Raw genomic sequence first — 24,540 nt, 5'->3', positions numbered from 1 at the left:
TCAGGAGTCCGGACCTGAGAGAAATGTGTCTTCTTTTGTTTTAGTTTTGGTTTTGATCCTGGTTCCGCGCCAGTACCTGAAATGTTACACAGTTTTAAACATAATTTTAGTGATATGAGGATCAACATCTAAAGGTTTTGATTCCACTTAACTCACACAAAATCATGGATTTATCATTTTTTTAAACATGATGTACACATAGTTGACGAAAACAGTTTGCATTTTGCAACTTAAACATGAACCCTTTGTTCAGCTTTATATTACTGTACATAATAAGGAGTAAAACAGCTGGAAAAATCAGGTCACACTCTCACATCTCAGTATTTGACTTTGTAGTCAAATGAGTCAACTCAACGTCCACAAAAAATGTTAAAGAATATTGGATAAAAATGCTCTGTATAGTAAAAAATGTTAAAGAATTTGGGTTGAAATGCTCCATATAAAATAACAAATAGGGCGAACGAAACAAAGTAGAGTAAAGCAAAAAAAAAAAAAAAAAAAAAAAAAAAAAAAAAACCTAGGCTTGAGCAGCAGCGGTGATGATGATCGAGAAGTGGAAATATCTTCCGGAAGGAATTCTGATGGACATCCTCACATGGTTACCAGTTAAGTCCGTCTTGCGATTCAGGTGTGTATCCAAGAATTGTTGCAATCATTTCACGAACCCTGATTTTATTAAACTGCATGTTAATCATTCGAATCAAATGAATCATTCTAGTCTCATCCTTACCAAACAGGATTCAACTTTATACAATTCAGATGAACCTTATTATGCTTCATTCCTTTCTCTTGATTACAACATTTCCACTTCTACATTTGATATGTCTGTTGAATATCACTGTCCATTTCACTACTCGAAATGGTATATTGAAATCCTTGGTATTTGCACTGGATTTTTTTGCCTCCTGAGGGTTTCTATAACCCAAGACGAGACAAGATGAACAACACGAGACAAAAAGAATAATTGGATTGTGATTTTTCTGTGTTTCATTGATATCAAGGACTCCTATATAAAGGAGTTAGATTTACAAAAATCTTGTGAAGATATTCTAAGAGAGGTGAATATCTCTCAAACAAGGTAAGTGAATATATACAAGAATATACTAGAATATACATCCAATACCCCCCTCAAGTTGGAGCATGAAGAGTCGAAATGCCCATCTTGAGAAGAAGATTTTGAAACTGCTGACGACCCAAAGCTTTAGTCAGAATATCAGCTAGTTGAGAGGTAGTATGAATATAAGATGTAAGGATAGTACCTCGAAGTATTTCATCACGCACAAAGTGACAGTCAATCTCGATATGCTTCGTTCGTTCATGAAAGACAGGATTATTAGCAATATGTAACGCAGCTTGACTATCACAATGAATCGAAACTGGTTTTGTATGCCCTATACCAAAATTCCGTAACAATCCTTTTAACCATATAATCTCACAAGTTGTGGAAGCCAAAGCACGATATTCTGCTTCGGCTGAGGAACGAGAAACTGTGGTTTGTTTCTTCGTTTTCCAAGATATAGGAGAACCCCCGAGAAAGATAAAGTGAGCCGTGAGTGAACGACGACTAAGTGGACAGCTAGCCCAATCTGCATCACAATAAACGTCAAGAACTAACTTGGAATCAGCTCGAAGTAAAATACCTTGCCCAGGGCTAGATTTCAAATAGCGCACAACTCGAAGTGCAGCATCCCAATGTGATTGAGTTGGATGTTGCATAAACTGGGAAAGAATATGAACAGAGTAACATAGATCCGGCCGTGTAAGATTGAGATAAATCACTCTCCCCACCAACCTTCTATAACGAGCAGGATCAGGCATGGGCGAGTCTCATGCAAGAGCCAGCCGATGATTCTCCTCCATGGGAATATTAGTTGGTTCGGAACAGAGAAGGCATGTTTCTTCCAAGATATCTAGAGCATATTTGCGCTGACAAAGAAAAATTCCTTTGGAACTTCTAGCTACCTCAATGCCAAGAAAATATTTTAATTTCCCCAAATTCTTCATATAAAAACATCTGCTTAGATATTCCTGAAATTCGCAAATAGCAGCTTTGTTGTTACCAGCAATAACAAGATCATCCACATACACTAGAATATACATAATAATATTTCCATGGCGATAAAGAAATAACGAGTGATCAGAAGCACTGGTAGAAAAACCATATGTACGCAAAGCAGTTGCTAGCTTAGCATACCAACACCGGGGAGCCTGGCGTAAACCATACAAAGACTTACGAAGTCTACAGACTTTGCCAGATAATCCATTACTGAAACCAGGAGGAAGTCGCATAAAGACTTCTTCATTTAAATCACCATGAAGAAACGCATTGTGTACATCCATTTGAACTAACTCCCAGTTGTTTATCGCAGCAACCGCAAGAAGAGTTCGTACAGTAACCATTTTTACTGTAGGAGCGAAAGTTTCAGTGAAATTAATTCCTTCCTTTTGATGATTTCCAAAAACGACTAATCTGGCTTTGTAGCGCTCAACCGAGCCATCAGATTTTCGCTTAATTCGAAAAACCCACATACAACCAATTGCAGACTTGTTGGAAGGCAAATCTTCAATTGTCCATGTACCATTGGAGATTAGTGCAGCAATTTCAGCCTGCATTGCCTGACGCCATCGTGGATCAGCCATTGCCTCTTTAAATGATTTGGGTTCAACATCATTTGAAATAGCTGCAACAAAAATACGATGTGCAGCAGAAAATGCATCACAATTCACAAAATGAGTTATAGGATAGGGAGTACCTGAGGACTTGACTGGTATAGGTGAAGCTTCAGGGGAAACCAAGGTCGTGTTAGACTGTTTTGAAACACCCTGCCAGTGAACAAAATCCTTATGCCTGACATTCTCAAATTTTGTACATTTACCCCGGCCTAGTTCCTCGTCTGCAACTATACTGTGATGATCTCGACTATCTGCAGTTTCGGTGGGAGAACGAGTAACAGATTCTGTACCAGACACAGGTACAGCAGAAGAAGAGGCATGAGACAGTGCTGAATCAGTATCCTCACCAGCAGAACATGTATCAATTACAGCAGGTGCTGTCTGAGAAATCGCCTGTACATCATTATCAGCGATATGTGTTGTGTCCTGTACATCATCCAGGAAGTCTGACGGAATGCTGGAACTAGTCTGTGGAGGTGCAGTAGCATCAGGCGAGGGAATAGCAGCGGAAGAAGAACCACCAGAGACATGTGGATTATTGTATTCAACTTCAAAATGATTGTCAGACAAATTCCTAGTAACTGGTTCAGTGACCTCATCAGAATACAATGAGTGCAGTTTCAGAAGCTCATCGTTATCTGCCAACGGGAAAGTATCTTCAATAAAATGTACGTCTCGAGACTGAAAGTAATGACTTGTGTCGAGATCAAATAGATGCCAGGCCTTCTTTCCAAATGGATAGCCGAGAAATATGCAACGACGACTGCGACTGTCAAATTTATCGCAAGGGTTGAGGTTTTTCGCGTAACAGAGACATCCAAATACCCTAAGAGAGTGAATAGGTGGATCTGAACCATAAAGAAGGTCATAAAGCGTCTTGAAGTGAAGAACACGAGAAGGGGTTCTATTAATCAAATAGGCAGCGGTAAGGACACATTCACCCCAAAAATCGATTGGTAAGGATGCTTGAAAACGTAGTGCACGAGCAACATTAAGAATGTGACGATGCTTCCTTTCCACCCTAGCATTTTGCTGTGGTGTCTTAACAACAGAAGTTTGATGAACAATGCCATTGTTTCGAAAATAAGAGAAGAGACCTTTGAACTCAGTTCCATTGTCACTGCGTAGAGTCTTAACCTTTCGAGTAAACTGTCGGTCAACCAGTGCAAAAAAATTTGTTAACAAGGTAGGTACCTCATCTTTGGTTTTCATCAAATACACCCAAACACATCTAGAAAAATCATCAACAATGGTTAAAAAATATCTCGAGTTACAGGCACGATTTGGATGATAAGGCCCCCAAACGTCGCAATGAATTAACTCAAATAAATCAACTGCCCTATTATTATTCAATGGAAAAGAAGTACGAGTTTGCTTGGCTTTATGACAGACATCACAAGCATGAAAATCTAACTGACTATCAATACGACCAATTTGAGGTAGAGACTTCAAAGCTTGGATATAAGGATGACCAAGCCGTTTGTGCCATAATTCTGTAGTAATCTTCTCTAACACAATGTTGACACGAGTTGGTTTCCCTGCCATCAAGCAATACAACCCATCCGTGAGCTTACCCATACCAATCCTCGTCCTCAAAGTATGGTCCTGTATAACACATTCAGAATTAGTGAATTGAACACTGATAATATTCTTCTGTGCATGATTAGCATGCGATGAAGATAAAAATTGAGATACGGAGAGAAGATTGCATGTGAATTGAGGAATGAACATCACATTGTGCAATATAATAGAGTCATTTAACTTCACAATCCCAATTTTGGTTGCTTGTATGCTGAAACCATTAGGTAGACCAACTTGAAGAGGACTAATATTACGACAAGATTCAAAAAAATTGTCATCGCAACAAACATGATTGAAGGCTCCTGTATCAACAATCCAGATGTGACCCCGCTTACCAGAGAGACGAACAGGATTTGTAGTTGGCATCTTACCAATGACAGCATTTGCCTTAGCTGCTGGTTGGTTACGGTGAGCTGGTGACTCGATTTTGAGAGTAGCCGCAGGTGGACGTCTGGGCTGGCGACCATCTGGATATCTGTGCTTCTCCCAACAGCGATCCTCAAGATGTCCATTGTGACCACAATAGGTGCACTTCAATGGAGGTTTGACAGCTCCTGTTTTCGATCCTTGTGGCTTATTTCCGTGAGCGAGAAAAGCCATTGGAGTAACGATATCCTCCTTTGGCTGAGTATAAGATCGAACCTCTTCCTCTTGGATGAGACGAGAGTACACAGTGTGCAGAGGCTGAAGTGGTTCGGTGCCCAAAATACTAGAACGGACATTAGCATAATAGGGTATGAAAGCCATTAAAAATTCACGTACCTGATCATTGTTACGTCGAGTACGAAGAATCACATTAAGACCACAAGTACAACCGGAGCATTGACAAGAAGGTAAGGCATCAAAGTCATTGATGTCATCCCAAAGTTTCTTCAGCTTCCCGTAATAGTCTTGTATAGACTCTCCATCTTTTTGTTTGCAACCGGTGACATCATATTTAAGCTCAAATTTTTTTATTCCATTCCCAAGAGAAAAACGAAGCCTGATATCTTCCCATAAATCGAATGCGGTGTCACGATAAGAAATTGAGGAACGAAGAACTGGATCAATTGTGTTAAAAATCCAGGCAACGATCATGTAGTTTATAGTCCACCAGTCATCCAGGTCAGAAGAATCAACAAAAGGTTTAGAGATTTTACCGTTAATGAAGCCCAGTTTTCGTTTCGCACCCAGAGAAATACGAAACCCTTTAGCCCATTCTTCATAATTCGATCCTTTTGAGAACTACATGTGGGATGATAGTTCCTGGTCCATCATTTGAAGCTAGAGCATATATAGAGGACTGGCTTTTAGGTGAAGAGGACGTTGAAGTTAAAACACTAGACATTGCTACCGGACTCAAGATACCATGAGGGTTTCTATAACCCAAGACGAGACAAGATGAACAACACGAGACAAGAAGAATAATTGGATTGTGATTTTTCTGTGTTTCATTGATAACAAGGACTCTTATATAAAGGAGTTTAATTTACAAAAATCTTGTGAAGATATTCTAAGAGAGGTGAATATATCTCAAACAAGGTAAGTGAATATATACAAAATATACAATAATATACTAGAATATACATCCAATACCTCCGGTCTGATCCAAAGCTGCTATGCATTTGGAATCCAATCACTAACGAGTATAAGAAACTACCACAAATACCAGATTTTTTTAAACAAAATCAAACTTTATTAGAAAGATTAGAAGATGTCGACACATTTGGGTCGGTTCCGATTGCAACATTGGTGATTACAAAATAGTCAAAATCCTTACACCCGGGAGAGGTAAGGGTTCTAAAGTTTGGATTTATACCTTAGGAACAGATTCATGGAGAGTGCTTTAGGATATTCCTGTATTTTATTTAATTGGAGTGGTGAATGGAGTGTTTCTAAATGGTGTTCTTCATTGGCTCGTACATCCCTGCAACATAGATGACAACCCCATCAGAGTTGTACTTTCTTTCGATGTTGGGGATGAAAAATTTAGGGAAATGCAACTACCTTTACCTCTGTGCGGTGCAGCTGAGGGGGAGGATTACTATAAGACATTTATTGGCCTGTTGGATGGTAAACTTTGCTTGTCTTGGTGTGTTATTGTTGGAAATGTCGATGTATGGGTTATGAAGGATTATGGAGTAACTGAATCTTGGAGTAAACTTTTTAGCGTTAGCAGGATAAAAGAGGATATCGAGTATTTGAGGCCGGTACAATCGTTAAAGAACGGTGATATCTTATTACTTGGTCATCCTTTACACCAGTTAACCCAGTACAATGGGGATTTGATCTCGTATAACCCAATCAGTGGATATGCTATGTTCTTGGATACAAGTGGTTATAAAAAACTGAATGATGCGCGCACTTATGTTGGCAGTTTAGTTTCAGTTAAATCAATTTGTAATGCAGGCCGATAAGATGTAGAGCATGCAAGGTTACAATAAATCAATAAAGGAGCTTCAAGGAGACAAATCATGAGGTATCTTTTGTAGAAGCAAAATGTCTCTGCATACATCTTTTTGTCGAAGAATCGGAAAACTAGATCCATCTTATGATTACCCCCATCCTTGTGATGCAGCACCTTCATGGATGGCTTTTTGGTATGTCTGTAACTTTTGATGTCTGTTTTTTTTCCTGCTGTCTGTTCTCCTTGTTATGATATTGTTTATGAACTCCCTTTATGTTAATTTATGTATGTTACTTTGTTCTGCTTATTGTATAAAGTAATTTATGTATGTTACTCTGTTCTGCTTATTGTATAAAGTAGTTCTACTTGACTTGCTAAAATCTTCTTGCTTGCCGTGAATGCTTGCCGAGTTGCCATGAAACATGTTACCCACTTGAAATTAACCAGCATAAGATTATGGGATATTAGAGATAGGATGAACAAAAGTTTAAGCTTTTTGTTGGAATTAGTCACTTTTTCCTGCATTGTTGTTAACTTTCTGTTGAAACCTTTGCGTATAAATAGCTTTGACCTTTGAGGTTCTTTGTATCAGTTAAACCAAGTCTGTGAATCAAATATCTTTCACCAAATTTTGCTGAGATATAAAATATGACTCTGGTTCCCTATTCCGCTTCAAAAAAAGTCTCAGCATATTTTCTTAGCCAGGTTGTAACAACTTTTTGGGTTTTAAGTTTATCCGGAGATCAGGAAACCAAGTCGCTGATAAACTAGCAAAGGAAGTTAACGCTGCATCTTTACATCAAACCTGGCTTCACTTTATGCCAAACTTTTTGTTAGATTTTAACTGTGGATGCTGGGATGACTCCGGGTTCTAACAGATCGTCAGTCAATGATGTTTTCTCTTTCTTTAATGTTCCGCTTTCAGGTTCAGAGAATGTTGGCGAGTCAAGCTCCGGGCATTATATGCTGGGACATTGATTCCCTCTTTCTGTCTTTGCTGTTTTTTAGTTTTGTTTTTTCAATAGATATCCAGTTCAAAAAAAAGAAAAAAAAAATTGTTCTTAGCCTGACAATAAAATCTGGAATGCTCGGCAGGTAACTCAACATTTCTTTCTTTTGGCAGCTACAAAGAAGTTCACCATCATGTGTCACTAGAATACCGTAGCTTATAGCTATAGTAGCCAAAATTCTACCCAGTCCGTTACTGAATGACCATTCCAAAAAATTGAAGCTGACCCTACTAACGAATGGTCAGTTCGATGTCTGTAATTACTTCCATGCTTTCTTCTTCCTGTCCTTGGAAGGCAATGCATAAAATGAAAAGTATCACTTTTTTTGAGACAAAAAAAAAGTCTCATTTTTTCGAGGCGGGAGGAGTAGCTTTCTATAGCTAGCATGTTATCAGTTTTCTGTCCACTGCAAGGCTAATGGATTGAGAAGGCATGACGAATTTTATAGTCAAGACTCAAGAGCCATCAACTGTTGACTACTTGGCTGTAAAAGGTCAGCCGCATACTAAAATCATCTCCGCATTTGACTTTGTAGTCAACATATTTACGTGAAGACAGTTGACTGAAACAAGTTAACGTGCCTAAAAAATGTTAAAAAGTCAATGAGAATTAGGGCAAAAATGCTCCTTATAAGGAGAGTACAACAGGACGAAAGAAAGACATTGAAGTAAAAAAAAAAAAAAACCCTAACTTTGAGCAGCAGGCAGCAGCAATGGCGATGATCGAGAAGTGGAAATTTCTTCCGGAGGGGATTCTGATGGACATCCTCACATGGTTACCAGTTAAGTCCGTCTTGCGATTCAGGTGTGTCTCAAAGAATTGGTGCAATCATTTCATGAACCCTGATTTTATTAAGATTCATTCTAATCATTCTAATCAAATGAATCATTTTAGTATCATCCTTTCAAAACAAGAACCAACTTTATACTATTCAGATGAACCTTATACTGCTTCATTCCCTTCGCTTGATTACAACATTTCCACTTCTACATTTGATATGTCTGTTGAATATCACTGTCCATTTCACTACTGGAAATGTTATATTCGTATCCTTGGAATTTGTAATGGATTGTTTTGCCTCCGGTCTGATCCTGAACTGTTATGTATTTGGAACCCAATTACTAACTAGTATAAGAAAATACCAGAATTACCACATTTACCTCCACAAATTCAATCTGTATTGAGACCAGTGGTTTCTGTTCCAACACATGGGTTTGGTTACGGTCGCAAGACCGGGGATTACAAAGTAGTCAAAATTATTACTGCTGGGAGTGATAGGTTTTCTCAAGTTAGAGTATATACTCTAGGAACAGGTTCATTGAGAGCACTCGAGAATATTCTTTATGTGTTTTATCTACCTGGAAGAGCAAATGGAGTTCTTCATTGGCTGGTACATCCCTGCAACAGAGGTAAAAACACTGTTAGAGTTATACTTTCTTTCGATGTCGGGGATGAGAAATTCAAGGAAATGCAACTACCTATACCTCTGTGTGGTGCACCTGAAGGTGATAAGTATTACAAGACATCTATTGGCTTGTTGGATGGTAAACTTTGCTTATCTTGGTACGTTGGTGATGGGAACGTAGATGTATGGATTATGCAGAATTATGGTGTAATAGAATCTTGGACTAAAATTTTCAGCGTTAGCAGGCTAAAAGAAGATATCGACTTTGTGAGGCCTGTGCAATCTTTCAAGAACGGTGATATCTTATTATTTGGTCAGCCTTTAAATCGTTTTAACCCGCATAATGGGGATTTATTCTTGTATAACCCAATGAATGGAAATGCTAGGTTTTTGGATACAAGCAGTTATCAGACACTGGAGAAGGTGCACACTTATGTTGGTAGTCTGGTTTCGGTTAAATCTATTTGTGATGCAGGAGAAGAAGTTGTAGTCTTGTAGAGCAGGCAATATTACAATCAGCTGATAAAGAACTTCAAGAAGCACACGGTTAATATGAGTAGGTGTTGTAGAAGCACAATGTCCGTGCATACGTCTTTTTGTTAAAAGAAGCAGAAAACTAGATCCATCTCTGTATACCCATCCTTGTAATGTAGCACCTTCATGGACGGCCTTTTGGTATGTTTGTTAATTTTCCTGTCTTTTTATTTCTATCAGTTTTTGTTGTCTGTTTACCTTGGTATGTTTACCTTGGTATGTTTAGGAATGTATGTTACTTTTGTTCTGCTTATTGTACGAAGTAGTTCTACTTATGTACACTTGCTAACATCTCCATGCTTACCGTAGAAAATGTTAACATCTTGAAATGAACAACTGTATGATTATGGGGCAATATGACCTTTTAATTTCGTAAGTAAGTATTTTTGAGATTGCATTTGTTTCATTTTGCTTACTCTAAAATATTTTCCCTGGTTCCCTAATTAATCCACTTCAGAACAAGTCTCGCTATATCTTTTACCCTGACAATAATATCTGGACTGCAACCCAGAGTGTTTATTTCATCATGGCCAGCATGTTTAATTGATGAAAAGAGAAAGAATATGCATAATGTGTTTATATCTGTAGAATCAGCCATTAGCTATACAAGTCCGCATCAGAAAAGAATTTCAAAGGCTAAAAGCTAAAATGATCTCCTCTCAGCATCATCTGGGGTGTGAATCTATAACAATTTGGCTATAATTCAAACTCTTTGGCGTGGGCTAAAGCCGGAATTTTGCATTTGTGCCATTTCAATTGAAAATAGCTTATCCTAAGTTAGCCAAGACTTCATCTTAGACTGAGTATCCTTTAAACTGAACCTAAGACAGTTTGTTCATCGGACCCAATCTCAAAATGAAACCAATACGAGTCTCAATCTTGAATAATTCCCCCCTAAGTTTTAATTTAAATATTATTGTTGGCACTGTCCGAGCTGGAGTCCGAAGTCAGAACAACTACTGTATCGGCTACTGTATAGCGAAAATGCTAGAATCCCCCATTTTTATACCCCAAAATTTTAAATTTTTACATCCATATGTGTCCATGTCTTATTGGCTCACTTTTAAAGCGGACCTTCTGTTTTTCCCAAGTGGGTAGGGTGAGGATGAAATCTACGGTGGATAGGAGTGACACATAGGGATGTAAAATTGTGGTGCATAAAAGTGGGGGATGGGAAGCAGCTTCGACTGTATAGTGTTCTATCTATGGTGTTTCCGGACAAGTTTTTTAAAAAATTGTGTTCTATCAAGGATATCCATTTCCTAAAGTCATTTGTGCTGGATAGATTTAGCTTTTGAGCTATATATATATCTGTCCTAGTTTACTTGTTAAAATTGAGCTTTTTTTAACAAAAGTGTACTAAAAAATTACTATATTTCCCACTAAAATTATCTAATTATTAAGAAAGAAATAAAAATTAGGATACAAAAACTAGTATATTAAATAAGTAATTTGATAGTATATTAAATAAGTAATTTGAAAGATTGATGATGTATGTGGAAGTAATTTGAATTTGAAAGTTTTTACAAAATCCTAAATTAGGACGGAAAGAATATATGATACGAGTAAAAAATTGCTATCACCGAATACTTTCCCTTTTAAATTTAAATTTAAATGTGAAATCCTCTCCGAAGTCCCGTACATATCATTGAATTATTCCCGATTTCTGGATTTGAAAAATAGATATTTAGAATCTCGAGATTCTTTTAGAAAATTGAATAACTGTTGACTCAGAAGAGAAAAACAGCGAGTCTTTCCTTCATCATTTGATAGGAGTAGGAATAGGACTCAGCTGAGTGGTGGTCAGATAAAAAATCAGAAGAAAAATGAATCAATAAAACTTCCCCAGGACACCACTAAATGAACCGATAAAACTTCTCCAGGACACCACAATATTAAATAATCTTAACCGTAGCTTGAAGAACATCTCAATCGTCGAGAAAGATTAACGACTCACAGACTATAAGGCTGTGCCAAATTATCTGCCGAGGGTGTATCATATCACATACAAGGATAGATACCTAGCAGCCTAGCCTAGCACCCCCTCTCTTCTCCGGTTCTCCCCTCTTTTTAAGAACCCTTGTTCTTCTCTCCGTTTCTTCATAAATTTTCTTCTTGATTAGGAAAAACTGTTCTTCTAAAGAAACAATAGTGTTAGTCTTCACTTTCAAGTATGTCTGGAGTTGTACCAGGTCCACAAGAAGATAAAAAACCAGTTATTGATCAAAAGCAGACGCCGAAGGCTGAAAAACCCAGTCATATTAACATTACTGTCAAGAAAAATGTAAAGTATATCTCTCTGTAGTCTAGCTAGAATAGAAAATCCTTTCAAAAATATGGGTCTTTCGCTACATTTTTGTTACATCCATTTTTAGGGTTTCAAGTGAAATGTTGTCGACTAGCAAGTGTTTGATGAATCTTCATTTTGATGTTTAACATTGTGACATTTAGTGTTTGAGTTAAGCGTGTGTATTTTTAGTTCGCTAACTTATGCATTTGTCAACTAAACTGTATTGCTGGATATTTTATATGATGGTAGGATGATAATACTGAGGTTGCGTTCAGAATCAGGCGGAGCAGTCAGTTTAGCAAGCTCATCAGTGCTTACTGTGAGATGAAGAAAATTGATAACAAGACCTACCGTTTCTTATATGATGGTAAAAGACTAGACCCGAAACAGACACCAGATGATGTAAGTAATCTCTTGTTTCTTTTATGTTATTATTCTTACATGTTAAGTTGTTAATTTTGGATAAATGAATTGCTCCAGATTGAAATGGAAGCAGACGGTGATCAAATTGATGTCATGCTGGAGCAAGATGGTGGTGGCAAAGCACTAAATGTTGCACAAGTATGTTGGGATTATTAGAGGTGTTTACGTTTTTTTTTGGAGGTCTTGATCTGAGTTGGAAAAAAAGAGAGGTGGTGGTAGTTCAGACTTCAGGCCTAGTTGAATACATGTTGTCCAGTATGTGTTGTTAAGTATTCTAAGTTTCTAACTATTAGTATTTGGTTCTTCAATCCTCTGCAAGGTAATATTACTGAATTGAACTTTTCTTGCACTTAACATTGGATTAGTATGTTCCCGAAAGGACATGGCCCGTCTGATAATCAGTGATGATAATTTTTCTGTTTAGTCTAATCAGTGATCACATAGTTTCTCTCTCTCATGTTACTTTTTTGATAGATTTGAATATCTATTGAGTATTGACTGAAGAATAAAAGCACAGAGTCTTTCTTTCATTTAATAGGGACTTTTGCTCTTGTTCAAAAGAAAAATATGACTCCTCTTGTTCCCCAGGCCCCTAGACCACCTTCCCTATGCTGCCTAGGGTAGATAGTATTCAAGCGTACACATCACTTTTCTTTTCTTTTTCTTTGTCCGGATAGAATCTTAAAAGACTACTACACAGCACAGCTTGCACCGGTTGCTGGGATTGAATTCCTTTGCAACCCAATTCTCTACTAGTGCATGCATTTGCCTCATTTTGGTCTGTGATTACAACCGGGAATTCAAGGAAAAGACCACTCGCTGATTGATTGTTGATACGATTCTATAACTTGTTTCAAAAAAAGAAAAATCTACGACTATGAACTATCCCTGATGCATGTTAAGCTACTCTACAGTCTTTGATTGTTGCCAAAACCATTGGATTTGCAATAGAGACATTGGAAAAATATAGAAATTACTTGGGCCCTTTTGTAACACTCTTTTTCCCAAACCCATTTAAGCTTAATTTAATGAGTCCACCCCGCTAAAAATAAACTACTCCTACAAAAGTAGTAAGGAACACTGAGGAAACAAGTTTTAATGAAAGAAAAGACTTAAAATGGTGAAAAGAATACAGGGGATCATAAAGTAGAGTTTTTGGAGTTGAAGCTGCTGGAAGATGAAGATTGGAGGAGGGGTACAGTACTTCTCTGAACATGATAAGAGAAAATTTAAGTTTCATAAATCACTTACCAGAGTGAAAATCATAAAGACAGGGATAAGACTAGAAGTGTGAAATCAAGGGTTCATAGTTTCTGAGTCTGGAGATTAAGATTAAGGGTTTTTTTAATCTGAATCAGAGAGCAGGAAATGGATCAAAGATGCAAAGAAGATAGGTAATCTAATCATCTCTTTCTTTTTAGATTTGTGTATGTAGTAGTACTTCTATTTGACCTGTTCTTTTTCTTTAATCTGTAGGAGTAATATGGGAAGAAGTGATGAAGATGTTGAGAAGTTTAAAGTAGTGCATTTCTTCACAACTCTTTCAAAGAGTTTTCGCTCCAAACTTGTAAGTTTACACTACTAGTTGGCAAATGAAATCCTAGACATTATTGTTTTTGTTTTCTTTTGTAATCCGCAATTCAATTTATTTAGCACTTTAGACCTTGATTGCAAATTTATATGCATGAATGCAGAAATTCCCTGAGAAGTTTGTAAGGAAATGTTTGAGGAAAGAATTATCAAACATTGTGAGTCTGAGAGGACCTAGTGGGCGAATTTGGACAGTTGAATTGATGAGAAAAGGAAGTGAGGGTGATGATGGTGATGAGAGATTGTATTTGGGAAAGGGGTGGGAGATATTTGTTAAAGAACACAATCTGAAAGAAGGTGATGTTTTGTTTCTTAAATACAAATTAGGGGGTTCAGTTTTTGATGTGTTAGTGTTTGATGATGAAAACTTCTGTGAGAAAGAAAGTTCATATTTTGTTAGGAATTGCAAGAATGAAGGTTGTCATATGAGCAACGGCCGATTGAATGAGAGAAAAAGAGTAGAAAGAGAACCTTCTGCAGAAATCACTGAACCTAAGAGGTTGCCTAAGAAAGTGAAAGGAAAACGAATCGCCAGTAGCGATGATGAAGTTGAGGATAGTGGTAGCAAAACATCACGATTACCTGGTCGGAAAGGCACAACCCCAGCTTATGTTAAGCGCGAGCAAGGTGAGATTCTAACTCTTCATTTGTGTGATTCTTTCATTTCACATGAGTTTCATCGTTTCTTATGCATTCTAACGAAATTCAATGATATATGTTATTGCTTTCAGGTTCGGAAGAGAAAGAAAGCCAAGTAGACCCGATGGCACTTGTGTTGAGGAACGGAGCTCCTAAAGTAAAAGGTGCAGCTTATCCACAAGCTCTCCGTGAAGGTACACGCAAGGGAAAGCCACATTTTGTTATAGCCATGAAATCTACACATGTGTCAAGCATCTTCACCATGGTAATGCTTCTTTTCCCTTTGTTCTTATAATAATCAACTCAGGACTTCGTTCAATCATATCTCAGTTTTCTATATATTCAACAAAATCCGGCTTGCATTGCAGACAGTTCCTGTTATCTTTGCAAATAAGAATATACCTCGTGCAACTAAATTTGCATCCCTCAAGGTGAATGGTAAAACATGGTTAGCTGAATATGTATCTTTTGGAGCAAGTAAGAGTTCTGGATTCCGTGGTCGGGGATGGAGAAATTTTGTGCGCAGTAACAACCTTAAAGTGGGAGATGTCTGCCTGTTTGAGACTACTTCTTCATCGTCATCTAAAACTTCAAAGAAATCAACCAATCTTGATGTTACAATCTTTCGTAACTAAGATGTTCTGTTAAGGTGACACCATGTCCAGCAACAAGTAGAAGATCAGACTTGTTTCGTTTCTGCTTATTCTACTCTGTACCAGGTTTCAAACTATATTTTAGATTTGAATGTTGATTGTTATGTTATGAAGTCTTAGTATGAAATTGTGCTGTTGCTAGATGCATTGGCACTGAACAATTCATCTATATTTCCTTGATTGCTTCTATTGTCTTAGCTTTTGCTTCTTGCTGCTGTTTAACTATTGATCTAATCCAAGGTGATTAGACTCTGGTGCTGGGATTGTGTATGCAGACAGATTAAGTGTCACTTTCTACGCAACAAATCAAACCATTGACAGGTTTGAGAACAGATACATACGGGTGACCTACACGAGGTACTTTACTGTGAATGGTTGCTACTACTCGACAACCACCTTCAAACAGTAACTGTAATTCTGCGAACAGAAAAACACGTTCTCCAGAAGTAAACGAAGGCGACGGGATGATGAGAAAAGACGTAACAGCACGACCACTATTACTCTTTTCTGACCGTGCATAAAATGTTGGTCCTTTCGAATCAAAGTTTGCCAACGTTTGCATACACACTTGAACCTCAGGAGAGATTTAATAGGAAGTCTGCTCAGTATCTCGACAGATAATAATTCATCACAAGCTAGAATACGACTGTTACGGCCACACCTACTATGATCACTCCTGCTTTGACTAACAAGAGGAGGAAAGTCTGACGCACACCGAACCAGAGGGAAACCATGAGAGACTTAGTGTAAGCACGTGCAGTTGCTTCGTTAAAACCTTGACAAGGAAAACCCAGTGAGACAAAACCTTGACGAAGGAAAAAGAGTACAACGTGATAGTCAAGTAAAATATCTTTTACTATGATGCTCCCCCTGATAAGTACTTCATTTAAGACTTGGCTTGCAAATCTTCGAGTCGACACTTCCCAATTTCGATAAACGAATTTCTTGAATGCTGGAGACAGCAATGTTTTCGTGAGAAATCTCTCAGTTGATGAAGTATTTTTTTGTGTTAGTCTTCTAATAGTAGTGTTCTCTAGTTTTCATGTTTCTTTCAATACATTAAGTACTTGTGTCTTGGATTGCTAATTTCTTGGAGATGATTTGCAGAAATAGTTGATGCAGTTTCTTCAACAAAGTGCCAAGATATGAATACCTTATCATACGTGAACAAAAATCGTATTTGTGAGAAGGTAATCCAAATTCTTATGAGATGATTAAGTTGATTTGGTTTAATCAAATGTGGGCATCCACTAAACAATCAAAATTGATACAACTCCCCTCTTGGATGACCATCATGTTGAATTAAATTGCCTCACTAAAACCTTGCCAATAAAACCCAATGGGAAAAATTTGGACGAAGAAAAAAGAGCACAAATATCCACATTTCAAATAAAATAAAATAATTAATTGTCAACAAGATGTTGCCTCGTTAAAACCTTGTCAAGGAAACCACATGGGAGAAAACCCGAAAAGAAGGGAAAATAGTACAACTTTTGACGTAAATGTAGATGCTAATTAACTCAACTGAGTGTTATACAAACAAGCACCAATATCATAATTATGATCTATATTTTATATACAAGTTTTCAGCAAGCACAATATTTTAACTGCAGAATTAAGAAAATAATATTTATGCTGCTAAAGCATGGATTTTTGTGTTTTTAAGGACTCCTTGAGAGACCTATAACGTTGAAATCATCAACTAATTAATCCGGATTTTTGGTTTTGCACCAAATTTCTAAAAACACATAAAAGATTGTTAAACCTTATGTAAGCAAATAAGGTGGCTGCCTAAATATAATTTGAATCCTCCAAGGGTTACAAATTTAATATGTTCTCCGACCACATTTCTTGTGTGAATGCAATATGAGTCCTTCAAAGACTACCACGCCAAATGCATTATTCAGGGAGAACAAAAATTTGAAACAATCCTAGGGGTCTAAGCAAAAATAAAACCCCCAAAACGTTCTTAGTACGATTAATTTCTCTTAACAACGCATCACAACTACATCAACCTGTAATCTTAGGAATTCAGGCTTGCACATTTAAGGTGTTAAGTTTTGGATCCATAAATCGCGTAATTCAAGAGATTTCAATCCAACATGATTTGGATTATGTGCATACCAATCATATATGACGATATTTCTCTGCAGAGGGGTTAACAACCACCATCATTTATTATTTCAGTAGCTACTATAAATGAATATTCGACAATAATTGGCTTAATATAAGCCCACACAATTCTCAAGTTTATGCATATCTTGCAAAATTTAATAAATTACTGGTACCAGCGCCCGTGGGCATTATAATCTCCTCGTTTTCATGTGAAAATATATTATATTTGAGAATATGATTTTGGTACACTCAATTGGAGCACTACCTGTAGCCTCTTATAGAACGCTACTTATTTACTATATGTATGTGACTGGATTTCTTCTTAAGAGGCAAAAGATTATCTAAAATCAAAATGAGAAATTTCACGCCAATCATATATGACAGCCTTGATTGGTTTGATTGTGTTGGGAGACAAATTAATATAACTTTTAAGTTAATGAATGCTAACGTTCGATAGTGTATAGTCTCCCCCTGATTATGGCGGAAATATTTTCATCTCATGTTTCATAGTGTATTATCCGATTAATTCGAGACATATACTTACTATGAAATATGTCTTTTAACATAAAAATAAATAAATACAGTCTTTATAGACATGGATTGCTTTTGGAACAAAATAAAATAAAATAAAAAAATTAGATGTCAAAACCAAAAGCATTGAATATATGCAAACAAATCTCTGATAACTTCGTGACCTCAAGAGTCAACGAGATGAAATTATGGACACTTTTTTCATCAAAAGAAATTAAAATAAGATCAATATAGTCACTACAAGGACTAGTAATATCGGCTAACAAGCCGGGTGCGCACCTTTTGATCTTTAGTGTCAAATTCCAATTACAAATGGAACTATTTTAAAATTTTGGAGATTTACCATGAGAAGAAAATGCTCAATATCCCTTAAGAATGCAACCGTTCTTCTTGGTTTTTTCAATTGTTAATATCATAATAACGACACTTTATATATCCCTTTAGGACCGATAGGGAAAAACCAAATCAATTGGCTTATATGATTCTTTTTAAGAAAATAAAGAAACCATTGTCGTTATCGACTTTGGAAAAAGTCCATTATGTGGTCGAAAAATTCACTCCTTTTTTTTGGCAAAAATTTAGAAAATATGCCAATTTTATGAAAATGATGGAGAAAATTAGCACAAATTAGTTTATACGATTTATTAAACACTCGTATCGACAAATAAAAAATATCGTCGTTTTGGTCATTGCAAAAGCAAAATCCACTTTTGTGGTCGATATATGATTTCTTGTTAATAAATAGAAACCATATACATGATCCTTGTCTAACGGACAAAGATACCAAATTTAATTGGCCATAGGTTTTTCAACCATACATGTGATTAGATATCATAATGATAGCTAAATCGCGATGACACCAATTTGTGGTGATTATATAGTTTCATTAGGGGAATAGAAACTGTAAACCATCTTTCAATGGATTTTTTTTCTTCTTTTTATAAAAAAAGAAAAATTAGAGAAAGAAAATAAAAATCAACCTATTAAAAAGATAGTTGATGACAAATATAGACTGCGGCTAGTAATAAACCACCAGGTTTAGGTAATACGAAAAAGAGAAATCCAATTTAAAAGCTCCTTAAAAGCATGATGTACCATGTTTGCTGCTCCTCCATCATAAGCTTAGAGGCTTACATGATCACGTGTTATAGCTGATATCTTGAGGTCCTATCAGCACATATCCTACGAATAATTATTGCACAAAATAGTTAGTAACTTAACAGTTTTGAATGGTACATATAACATTAAAATAAAGAATATAGCTAGTGTTGGAAAAGAAAGAAAATCATTTTTCGTCCTCTCTATGCAGAGATATAACATATCCATCGACGGTTGGCTTTCTTTTATGGTTGCAATCGCCCAAAACGCTTGTAACTAGTAGCTTTTACAGCCTATCATGCGATGTTTGGTGATTATGCTCGGGTAGAGCTACGCGTTGATGACGTGTTGTGATATAGAAGACAGAGAACAAGAAACACAAAGTAGAAGGGAAGAAGACAGAGAGAAATTTTATTAATGTGTCTAGAATACAAAGGCTTAGGACTCTATTTATAGAGTTTACATACTTGGTGTCCAAGTAACAGAGTCTCAATAAAGTGGGAATCTATACGTAAGCTTCTGTTTATAACACCTAGTTTGAGGTGTTAGGTTTTTATTTGAGGCTTATGGATTTCTTCATCTAAAATGGAGAAGGATAAGGGATGTCTAAACTGTGTTAAAATACTACATTACCCTCTGCACAAACTTAATAATTCTAATTATCTAAACCAAATAAAAAACCTAAATTATTTCTATTTCCAATCTATAATCAAAACCTATTTCTTTTTCGGTTTCCATGATAATCAAAAACTAAAACATAATCACAAAACAATGTCATTCTCCATTTATTTATTTTTGGGTTTTCAAATAATATTTCTCGGCGACAAACAATTGGAGTAATTGAGTTAAATCAGGAGTTCATCTAACGGTGAATATCAATTGCTTTGTTACTAAGCCTTCTTAGCTTTGATTGTAAGCAACCCTAATTTGAAAGACTATATAAGGGAGAACTCTAACGGCTGGGAAACCTAATCCTGACACGCTCGTGTGTCCTAGTTGTAAACTAGAGTGGATTCTCCTTTAACCTAGGTTTTTCCAAAATCATTATTAGGTTAACGACTTGAAGACTTCATTTGGGATTCGTGAAGCCAGATCCAACTATTTTCTCTGTAATTGCATATACTGACCTTATTTATTCTATGGTATTGAGTTTTATCTTCTCTAAGATTTACTCGAGAATCATCTCCGATAGGTAAGATATAAAAAGTAATCACAACAGTTCTTCGTCTCAGACTCTTGTGATTCCACAACAACTTCTTATGTTAATCAGTTAGGTTATTCTAAGCTGGCTAATATTTCTAGGCTGCTCTTCGAGAGTATAAGACCAAATTATTAGTTGAGTTTCATGTTCACCTTAATTTATCTAAAGACGGAAACAAAACCATAATTGACATATCTGTGGTCGACTTGGGGTCGTAGTAACTCTTAGTTGTGGGTGAGATCAGCTAAGGGAATCACTGCACAGAGTCCTGCTGGGATTCAAGAGGCGTAAGGAACGCGACTGTACATTAATCAGTGTGAGACTTGGTTAGGGATCAATTACATTCCATTCCGAAGTTAACTTGTAGTAGGCTAGAGTCTGTAGTGGCTTGATACAGTGTTGTGTTCAAATCTGGACTAGGTCCCGGGGTTTTTCTGCATTTGATACAGTGTTGTGTCTCTGTTATTTCTTTCCCCCATTATATTTGTTTATATAATTGAAATATCACAGGTTGTGCGTAGTTCAATCGATTCATAAAGCCGACCTTGATTGTTCGATAGAACTTGATTGACACTTGGGCATTGGTCTTTGGTACCATCCAAGTTATTCTCATATCAACCAGTCTCACGGATTTCTATCTAGTTGATTTACTGATTGTTTTGAGAAAGAGATAAAGCTCTTTGATATCTTTCTTGATTGAGTCTCACTTTTAAGTTGGTGCTCTCGGAATTATATTGGAGTTTAGTCCGTACAGATTGCCGAACGAAATATTGGGTGTGGTTGTTATATCTCCGCGTTTTCAATTAGTATCAGAGAAGGCAAACACGCTAAGACCTTATAAGTCTGTGTTTGAAGCAAACTGATTATTAAGGACGAGCCTATCTCTAATAACTTAAGTTCAGAAATTACCATATGTTTTTCAAAGCTTAAATTCACCTGAGAGTATTGTCATATCTAGGTTAATATCTAGACATCCTCGTGATGTAGAAACTTTTGATAACTGGGAAACACGCCTAGAAGGACAGTTGGATGAATTTTCAGACGAAGGTGACTCAGATATTGATAGAGATGTTGATGAGGAAATCTCAGAGTATGTTAAGTTGTTCAAACAGGTGGAAAAGTTGACGACTTCTTTTGTCACTCATTTTCTAACCCATCTCTGTCGAGAAAATAATAAATTGAGAAGAATTTACTCAGGTCTTTATTCTTGGAATAACATTAACGATTCGATGCTCAAAGATCGTGTGAATGACCTAAGTAAACAGTCACTTGAATGTGATAATCTTCGTCAAGATTTCTATAAGTTCGAAGAAAAACTTGCAACAACTGAAGCAAGAATTAACTCCCAGCAAATAAGTTCTGATGACAGGGAAAGCTCTTGTATCGCTCGAGAAAACGCCTTGAGGGTGATTTAACTTCTGCTCTTGATAAAATCAAGATGTTGGAAGATGACTTGAAAAAGTTCAATAATAGTTCAAGTAAATTAACCACAATGCTAGGACCAAGTAAAAATCATCGTGATACACGAGGATTGGGCTATAAGGGAATAGATGCTCCAAGTTCTAGCAAAGAGGTAAAAATTGTCAAGGCTAGTGACTCTTCTCAACAAAAGGTTTTCACTCATGAAAGTGAATTTCCTTCACCGACAGTTAAGGTTCGAAAGAACAAAGTATATCTCCAAAACCAGCACACATGAATCCGGGTAAGAACGTTCTTTATATTTGTCATTATTGAGGAAACAAAGGTCAGCTGGAAAGGAGATGGTGTTTTCGTATAAGGAATGAAAAACTTCATGATATTCTTGTTTGGGTGTCAAAAGAAGTGATTAAACCTAGATCATATGTTATGGCTAACACCCTTGACATTACGGGTAGTGAACGTCCAACCTTTAGGCAAAGGAATCAGTACTGTGATAAACCTAGATTTTCCTATAAAAGTCACACGAAGACTTTTCACAATAGTAATGATTATCAAAACGATAACTTTTTAAAGACGAAGACAAGATCTGGAGAAATACTAACTTGCAAAAGAATAGTCAATCCAATACTATTTCGAGAAATCTAAAAGAGAGTAATGGGAAGATAGTTCTGATTGTTCCTAAACGCACTCAGAAGTGGGTACCAAAGAAAGTCAATGATGCTTTGAGTGTGAAAAGGAATGATCTCCCAGAAAATTCCATGACTATGGAGAAGGCAGTATCCATGATGTTGGAAGTTAAAAAGTTCTTTGGAAACATGAATTTGGATATGAAAGGTTCTAAAAGCGATCTCTTTCATGATAATCCAAAAGAGAAACACAAGAATTGGTGGAAGAAGAAACGGAATAAGCCAAAAACTATAGATGGTGAAAAATCCATAGTTGCGGAAAAATATGTTTCAGTTACTTATGGTGAGCAAGACATTGTTCACCTCAACACAACTTGAGTGTGTTGTAAGTGCATCCACACCAAGGAATGCCATGTTTTGTAGTGAGGGAAACACAAGAATTGGGGCGCACATATTGTGTTAGATACAATATTGAATGTTTGATAAATCCGTAGGATTCACGATTGGATTATTCTAAAAGGTATGTCTATAACTTAAGCAAGATTTATGATTTTATTTTTATTTGCTTGATTGCATGATCTATTTATATCAAACATCTTTGAGGTTGTCATTCGTACTCTTATTTTTCGCTAAGTGCTTTGGTGGAAACCCGAGTATCGTCTTGATTGGTTGACAGATATATACCTTGAAGTTCAATACCCAATGTTTTGGAAGACAAGAATTTTTATCTCTACCTTGTTGAGCCCATGCTCCAAAGAGATGATTTAATGTCAAAAAAGGGACATAAAAGAGTTCGTGAATTTCTGTCTTCGTGGTTCACATACCGGGTATGCATAACATGATTTAAAATAAAGTCCAGAGACTTTTTTTTGCGAACCCAGTTTGCAAACTCCTCCAGTTACGCCAGTTTGCGAATTGGCCTGTAGACGTCGATATTCGGTAAACTTGTTTTGGTCGTAACTTCTTCTTCCGAACTTGGAATGATCTCATTATTTTTGCATTCTCTTTGTCTTTCAATAATCATAAATATGGTGATGAAAAATTCTTAATTTGAATGAGTTAAGTTTTTGATTAAAGATTTTTTTGTGGTTGTAGTAATGATGATAAGGGGTATCGTTCAAACTCGAACTTGTGAAGGTAATGGATTTTTAGATTTAAAAATATATATACAAATATTGACAAATTGGTAGAGAGGTACTGGGACTAATGATTCGGCCAATCTTCATAACATAAGGCTTAATGATTTATTCTCAACAATAATAGCTCAAAACATATATGGACTCTTATTTTGCCAAAGTCGATTCTCAAAACATTGGTTGTAAATGTTAAGCATGGAACATCAAATCACCTAAGCTAAGCATGACCCATCTAATCAAATAACACCCAATTTAATCAAATCATATTTCAATTAATTTTTAATGCAAAAGTCTTAAAAAGAATTAATAAAATTACCCATTTATGAAGCTCGGCCTCCTCCGTCGCCCCAGTGTTGGGGTTTAACTCATCATAGTAAAAATGCTCTCAAAATATTTCATTGATGCTCATTGATGTTTACAATGAAGAGAAATACAAGAAATTGATGTAAAACAGAAATATGCGACCCACAGAAGGCGTCCAAAATGAACGACAAAGCTGAGGTGCTGTTGTCTCTGAAATGCTACGACCCACACCTACGACCCACGAGTGTGAGTCATTTTCACTGTCGATAAACGACTGCTTCTGCGAGTCCGTTCTTCGTGTTCTTGGTGTTCTTCATCAGCAGCAGCAGCAGAGTTTGATCAACTCTTGATTTCTGCGTCTGTGGTTCTCCTCTCTTCTCCCAACTCTCGACAGCCTCTCTAGTACTCCCAGGGAACATATTTATACACCTACAGCTCGTTGAATCTCCCTCAATTACTCCATATAATCTTCATTACTCGGTGTTTAAAGAAAATATTTTCCGAATATTTTCTTCCCTGAAATGATTCTCCACGCGTAAACAGCCTCTGATACTCCCTTATTTAGCTTCTACACGGTCCAAAAGTGTGCTAGAGTCCTCCATGCATCATCATAACACGTCCGAATCCCTCAAAAAATCCTCTCAAACCCGTGACTGCCATGTTCTCTGATGATGACTTGTTTAGCCGATTCTAGCCAAATTCGATCGATTCTGACACACATACTGTATTCCTTAAGCTATATCACATCTTCCTACCAATTTTTAGCCATTGAATCGCACCACAACACCTTCATTTTGTTGATTGAAAATCTGCCAGAGAGAGAATATATTTTCCCGCCAAAAATGAAATTTGAATTATGAGAAGAAAAGTGTCCTCCCCCTAATCCTGTACGGGTGTCCCTTTAGCAATTGGGGTGGAAATAGTAAT

The 24,540-nt window shown here is 36.6% G+C and overlaps 3 protein-coding genes across 4 annotated transcripts; all 3 read left to right on the top strand.

Annotated features, from left to right (window-relative positions):
• The first annotated feature begins 8,362 nt into the window (after nucleotides 1–8,362).
• On the top strand, nucleotides 8,363–9,553 carry LOC113294494 (F-box/kelch-repeat protein At3g06240-like). The gene is made up of 3 exons (XM_026542891.1): nucleotides 8,363–8,454; nucleotides 8,545–8,753; nucleotides 8,841–9,553. Exons 1-3 carry the CDS (start codon nucleotides 8,363–8,365, stop codon nucleotides 9,551–9,553), a joined length of 1,014 nt encoding a protein of 337 aa, XP_026398676.1.
• A 2,083-nt stretch (nucleotides 9,554–11,636) lies between these two features.
• Nucleotides 11,637–15,350, top strand: LOC113296899 (B3 domain-containing protein REM16-like). Of its 2 annotated transcripts, none has more exons than XM_026545261.1 (7): nucleotides 11,637–11,873; nucleotides 12,129–12,281; nucleotides 12,360–13,696; nucleotides 13,779–13,869; nucleotides 13,997–14,519; nucleotides 14,624–14,796; nucleotides 14,900–15,350. In XM_026545261.1, exons 3-7 carry the CDS (start codon nucleotides 13,671–13,673, stop codon nucleotides 15,164–15,166), a joined length of 1,080 nt encoding a protein of 359 aa, XP_026401046.1. In that variant the 5' UTR covers nucleotides 11,637–11,873; nucleotides 12,129–12,281; nucleotides 12,360–13,670; the 3' UTR covers nucleotides 15,167–15,350. The 2 variants fall into 2 exon arrangements, with proteins under 2 accessions (XP_026401046.1, XP_026401047.1); XM_026545262.1 differs by having other exon boundaries at nucleotides 14,904–15,088.
• On the top strand, nucleotides 11,763–12,458 carry LOC113294493 (small ubiquitin-related modifier 2-like). The gene is made up of 3 exons (XM_026542889.1): nucleotides 11,763–11,873; nucleotides 12,129–12,281; nucleotides 12,360–12,458. Exons 1-3 carry the CDS (start codon nucleotides 11,763–11,765, stop codon nucleotides 12,456–12,458), a joined length of 363 nt encoding a protein of 120 aa, XP_026398674.1.
• Nucleotides 15,351–24,540: the final 9,190 nt, after the last annotated feature.

The sequence above is a fragment of the Papaver somniferum genome, chromosome 7, assembly GCF_003573695.1.
Source record: "Papaver somniferum cultivar HN1 chromosome 7, ASM357369v1, whole genome shotgun sequence".
In the NCBI taxonomy this organism is placed as follows: Eukaryota; Viridiplantae; Streptophyta; class Magnoliopsida; order Ranunculales; family Papaveraceae; genus Papaver; species Papaver somniferum.
This window is presented reverse-complemented; position numbering and strand designations above follow the sequence as displayed.

Coding starts and splice junctions, on each gene's coding strand:
- LOC113294494 (XM_026542891.1), top strand. CDS start 8,363: ATGGCGATGATCGAGAAGTGGAAATTTCTTCCGGAGGGGATTCTGATG. Junction 8,455..8,544: donor AAGTCCGTCTTGCGATTCAG/GTGTGTCTCAAA, acceptor GAATCATTTTAG/TATCATCCTTTCAAAACAAG. Junction 8,754..8,840: donor GTCTGATCCTGAACTGTTAT/GTATTTGGAACC, acceptor TATTGAGACCAG/TGGTTTCTGTTCCAACACAT.
- LOC113294493 (XM_026542889.1), top strand. CDS start 11,763: ATGTCTGGAGTTGTACCAGGTCCACAAGAAGATAAAAAACCAGTTATT. Junction 11,874..12,128: donor ACATTACTGTCAAGAAAAAT/GTAAAGTATATC, acceptor ATATGATGGTAG/GATGATAATACTGAGGTTGC. Junction 12,282..12,359: donor CGAAACAGACACCAGATGAT/GTAAGTAATCTC, acceptor GAATTGCTCCAG/ATTGAAATGGAAGCAGACGG.
- LOC113296899 (XM_026545261.1), top strand. CDS start 13,671: ATGGATCAAAGATGCAAAGAAGATAG. Junction 13,697..13,778: donor CAAAGATGCAAAGAAGATAG/GTAATCTAATCA, acceptor TTTAATCTGTAG/GAGTAATATGGGAAGAAGTG. Junction 13,870..13,996: donor AGAGTTTTCGCTCCAAACTT/GTAAGTTTACAC, acceptor GCATGAATGCAG/AAATTCCCTGAGAAGTTTGT.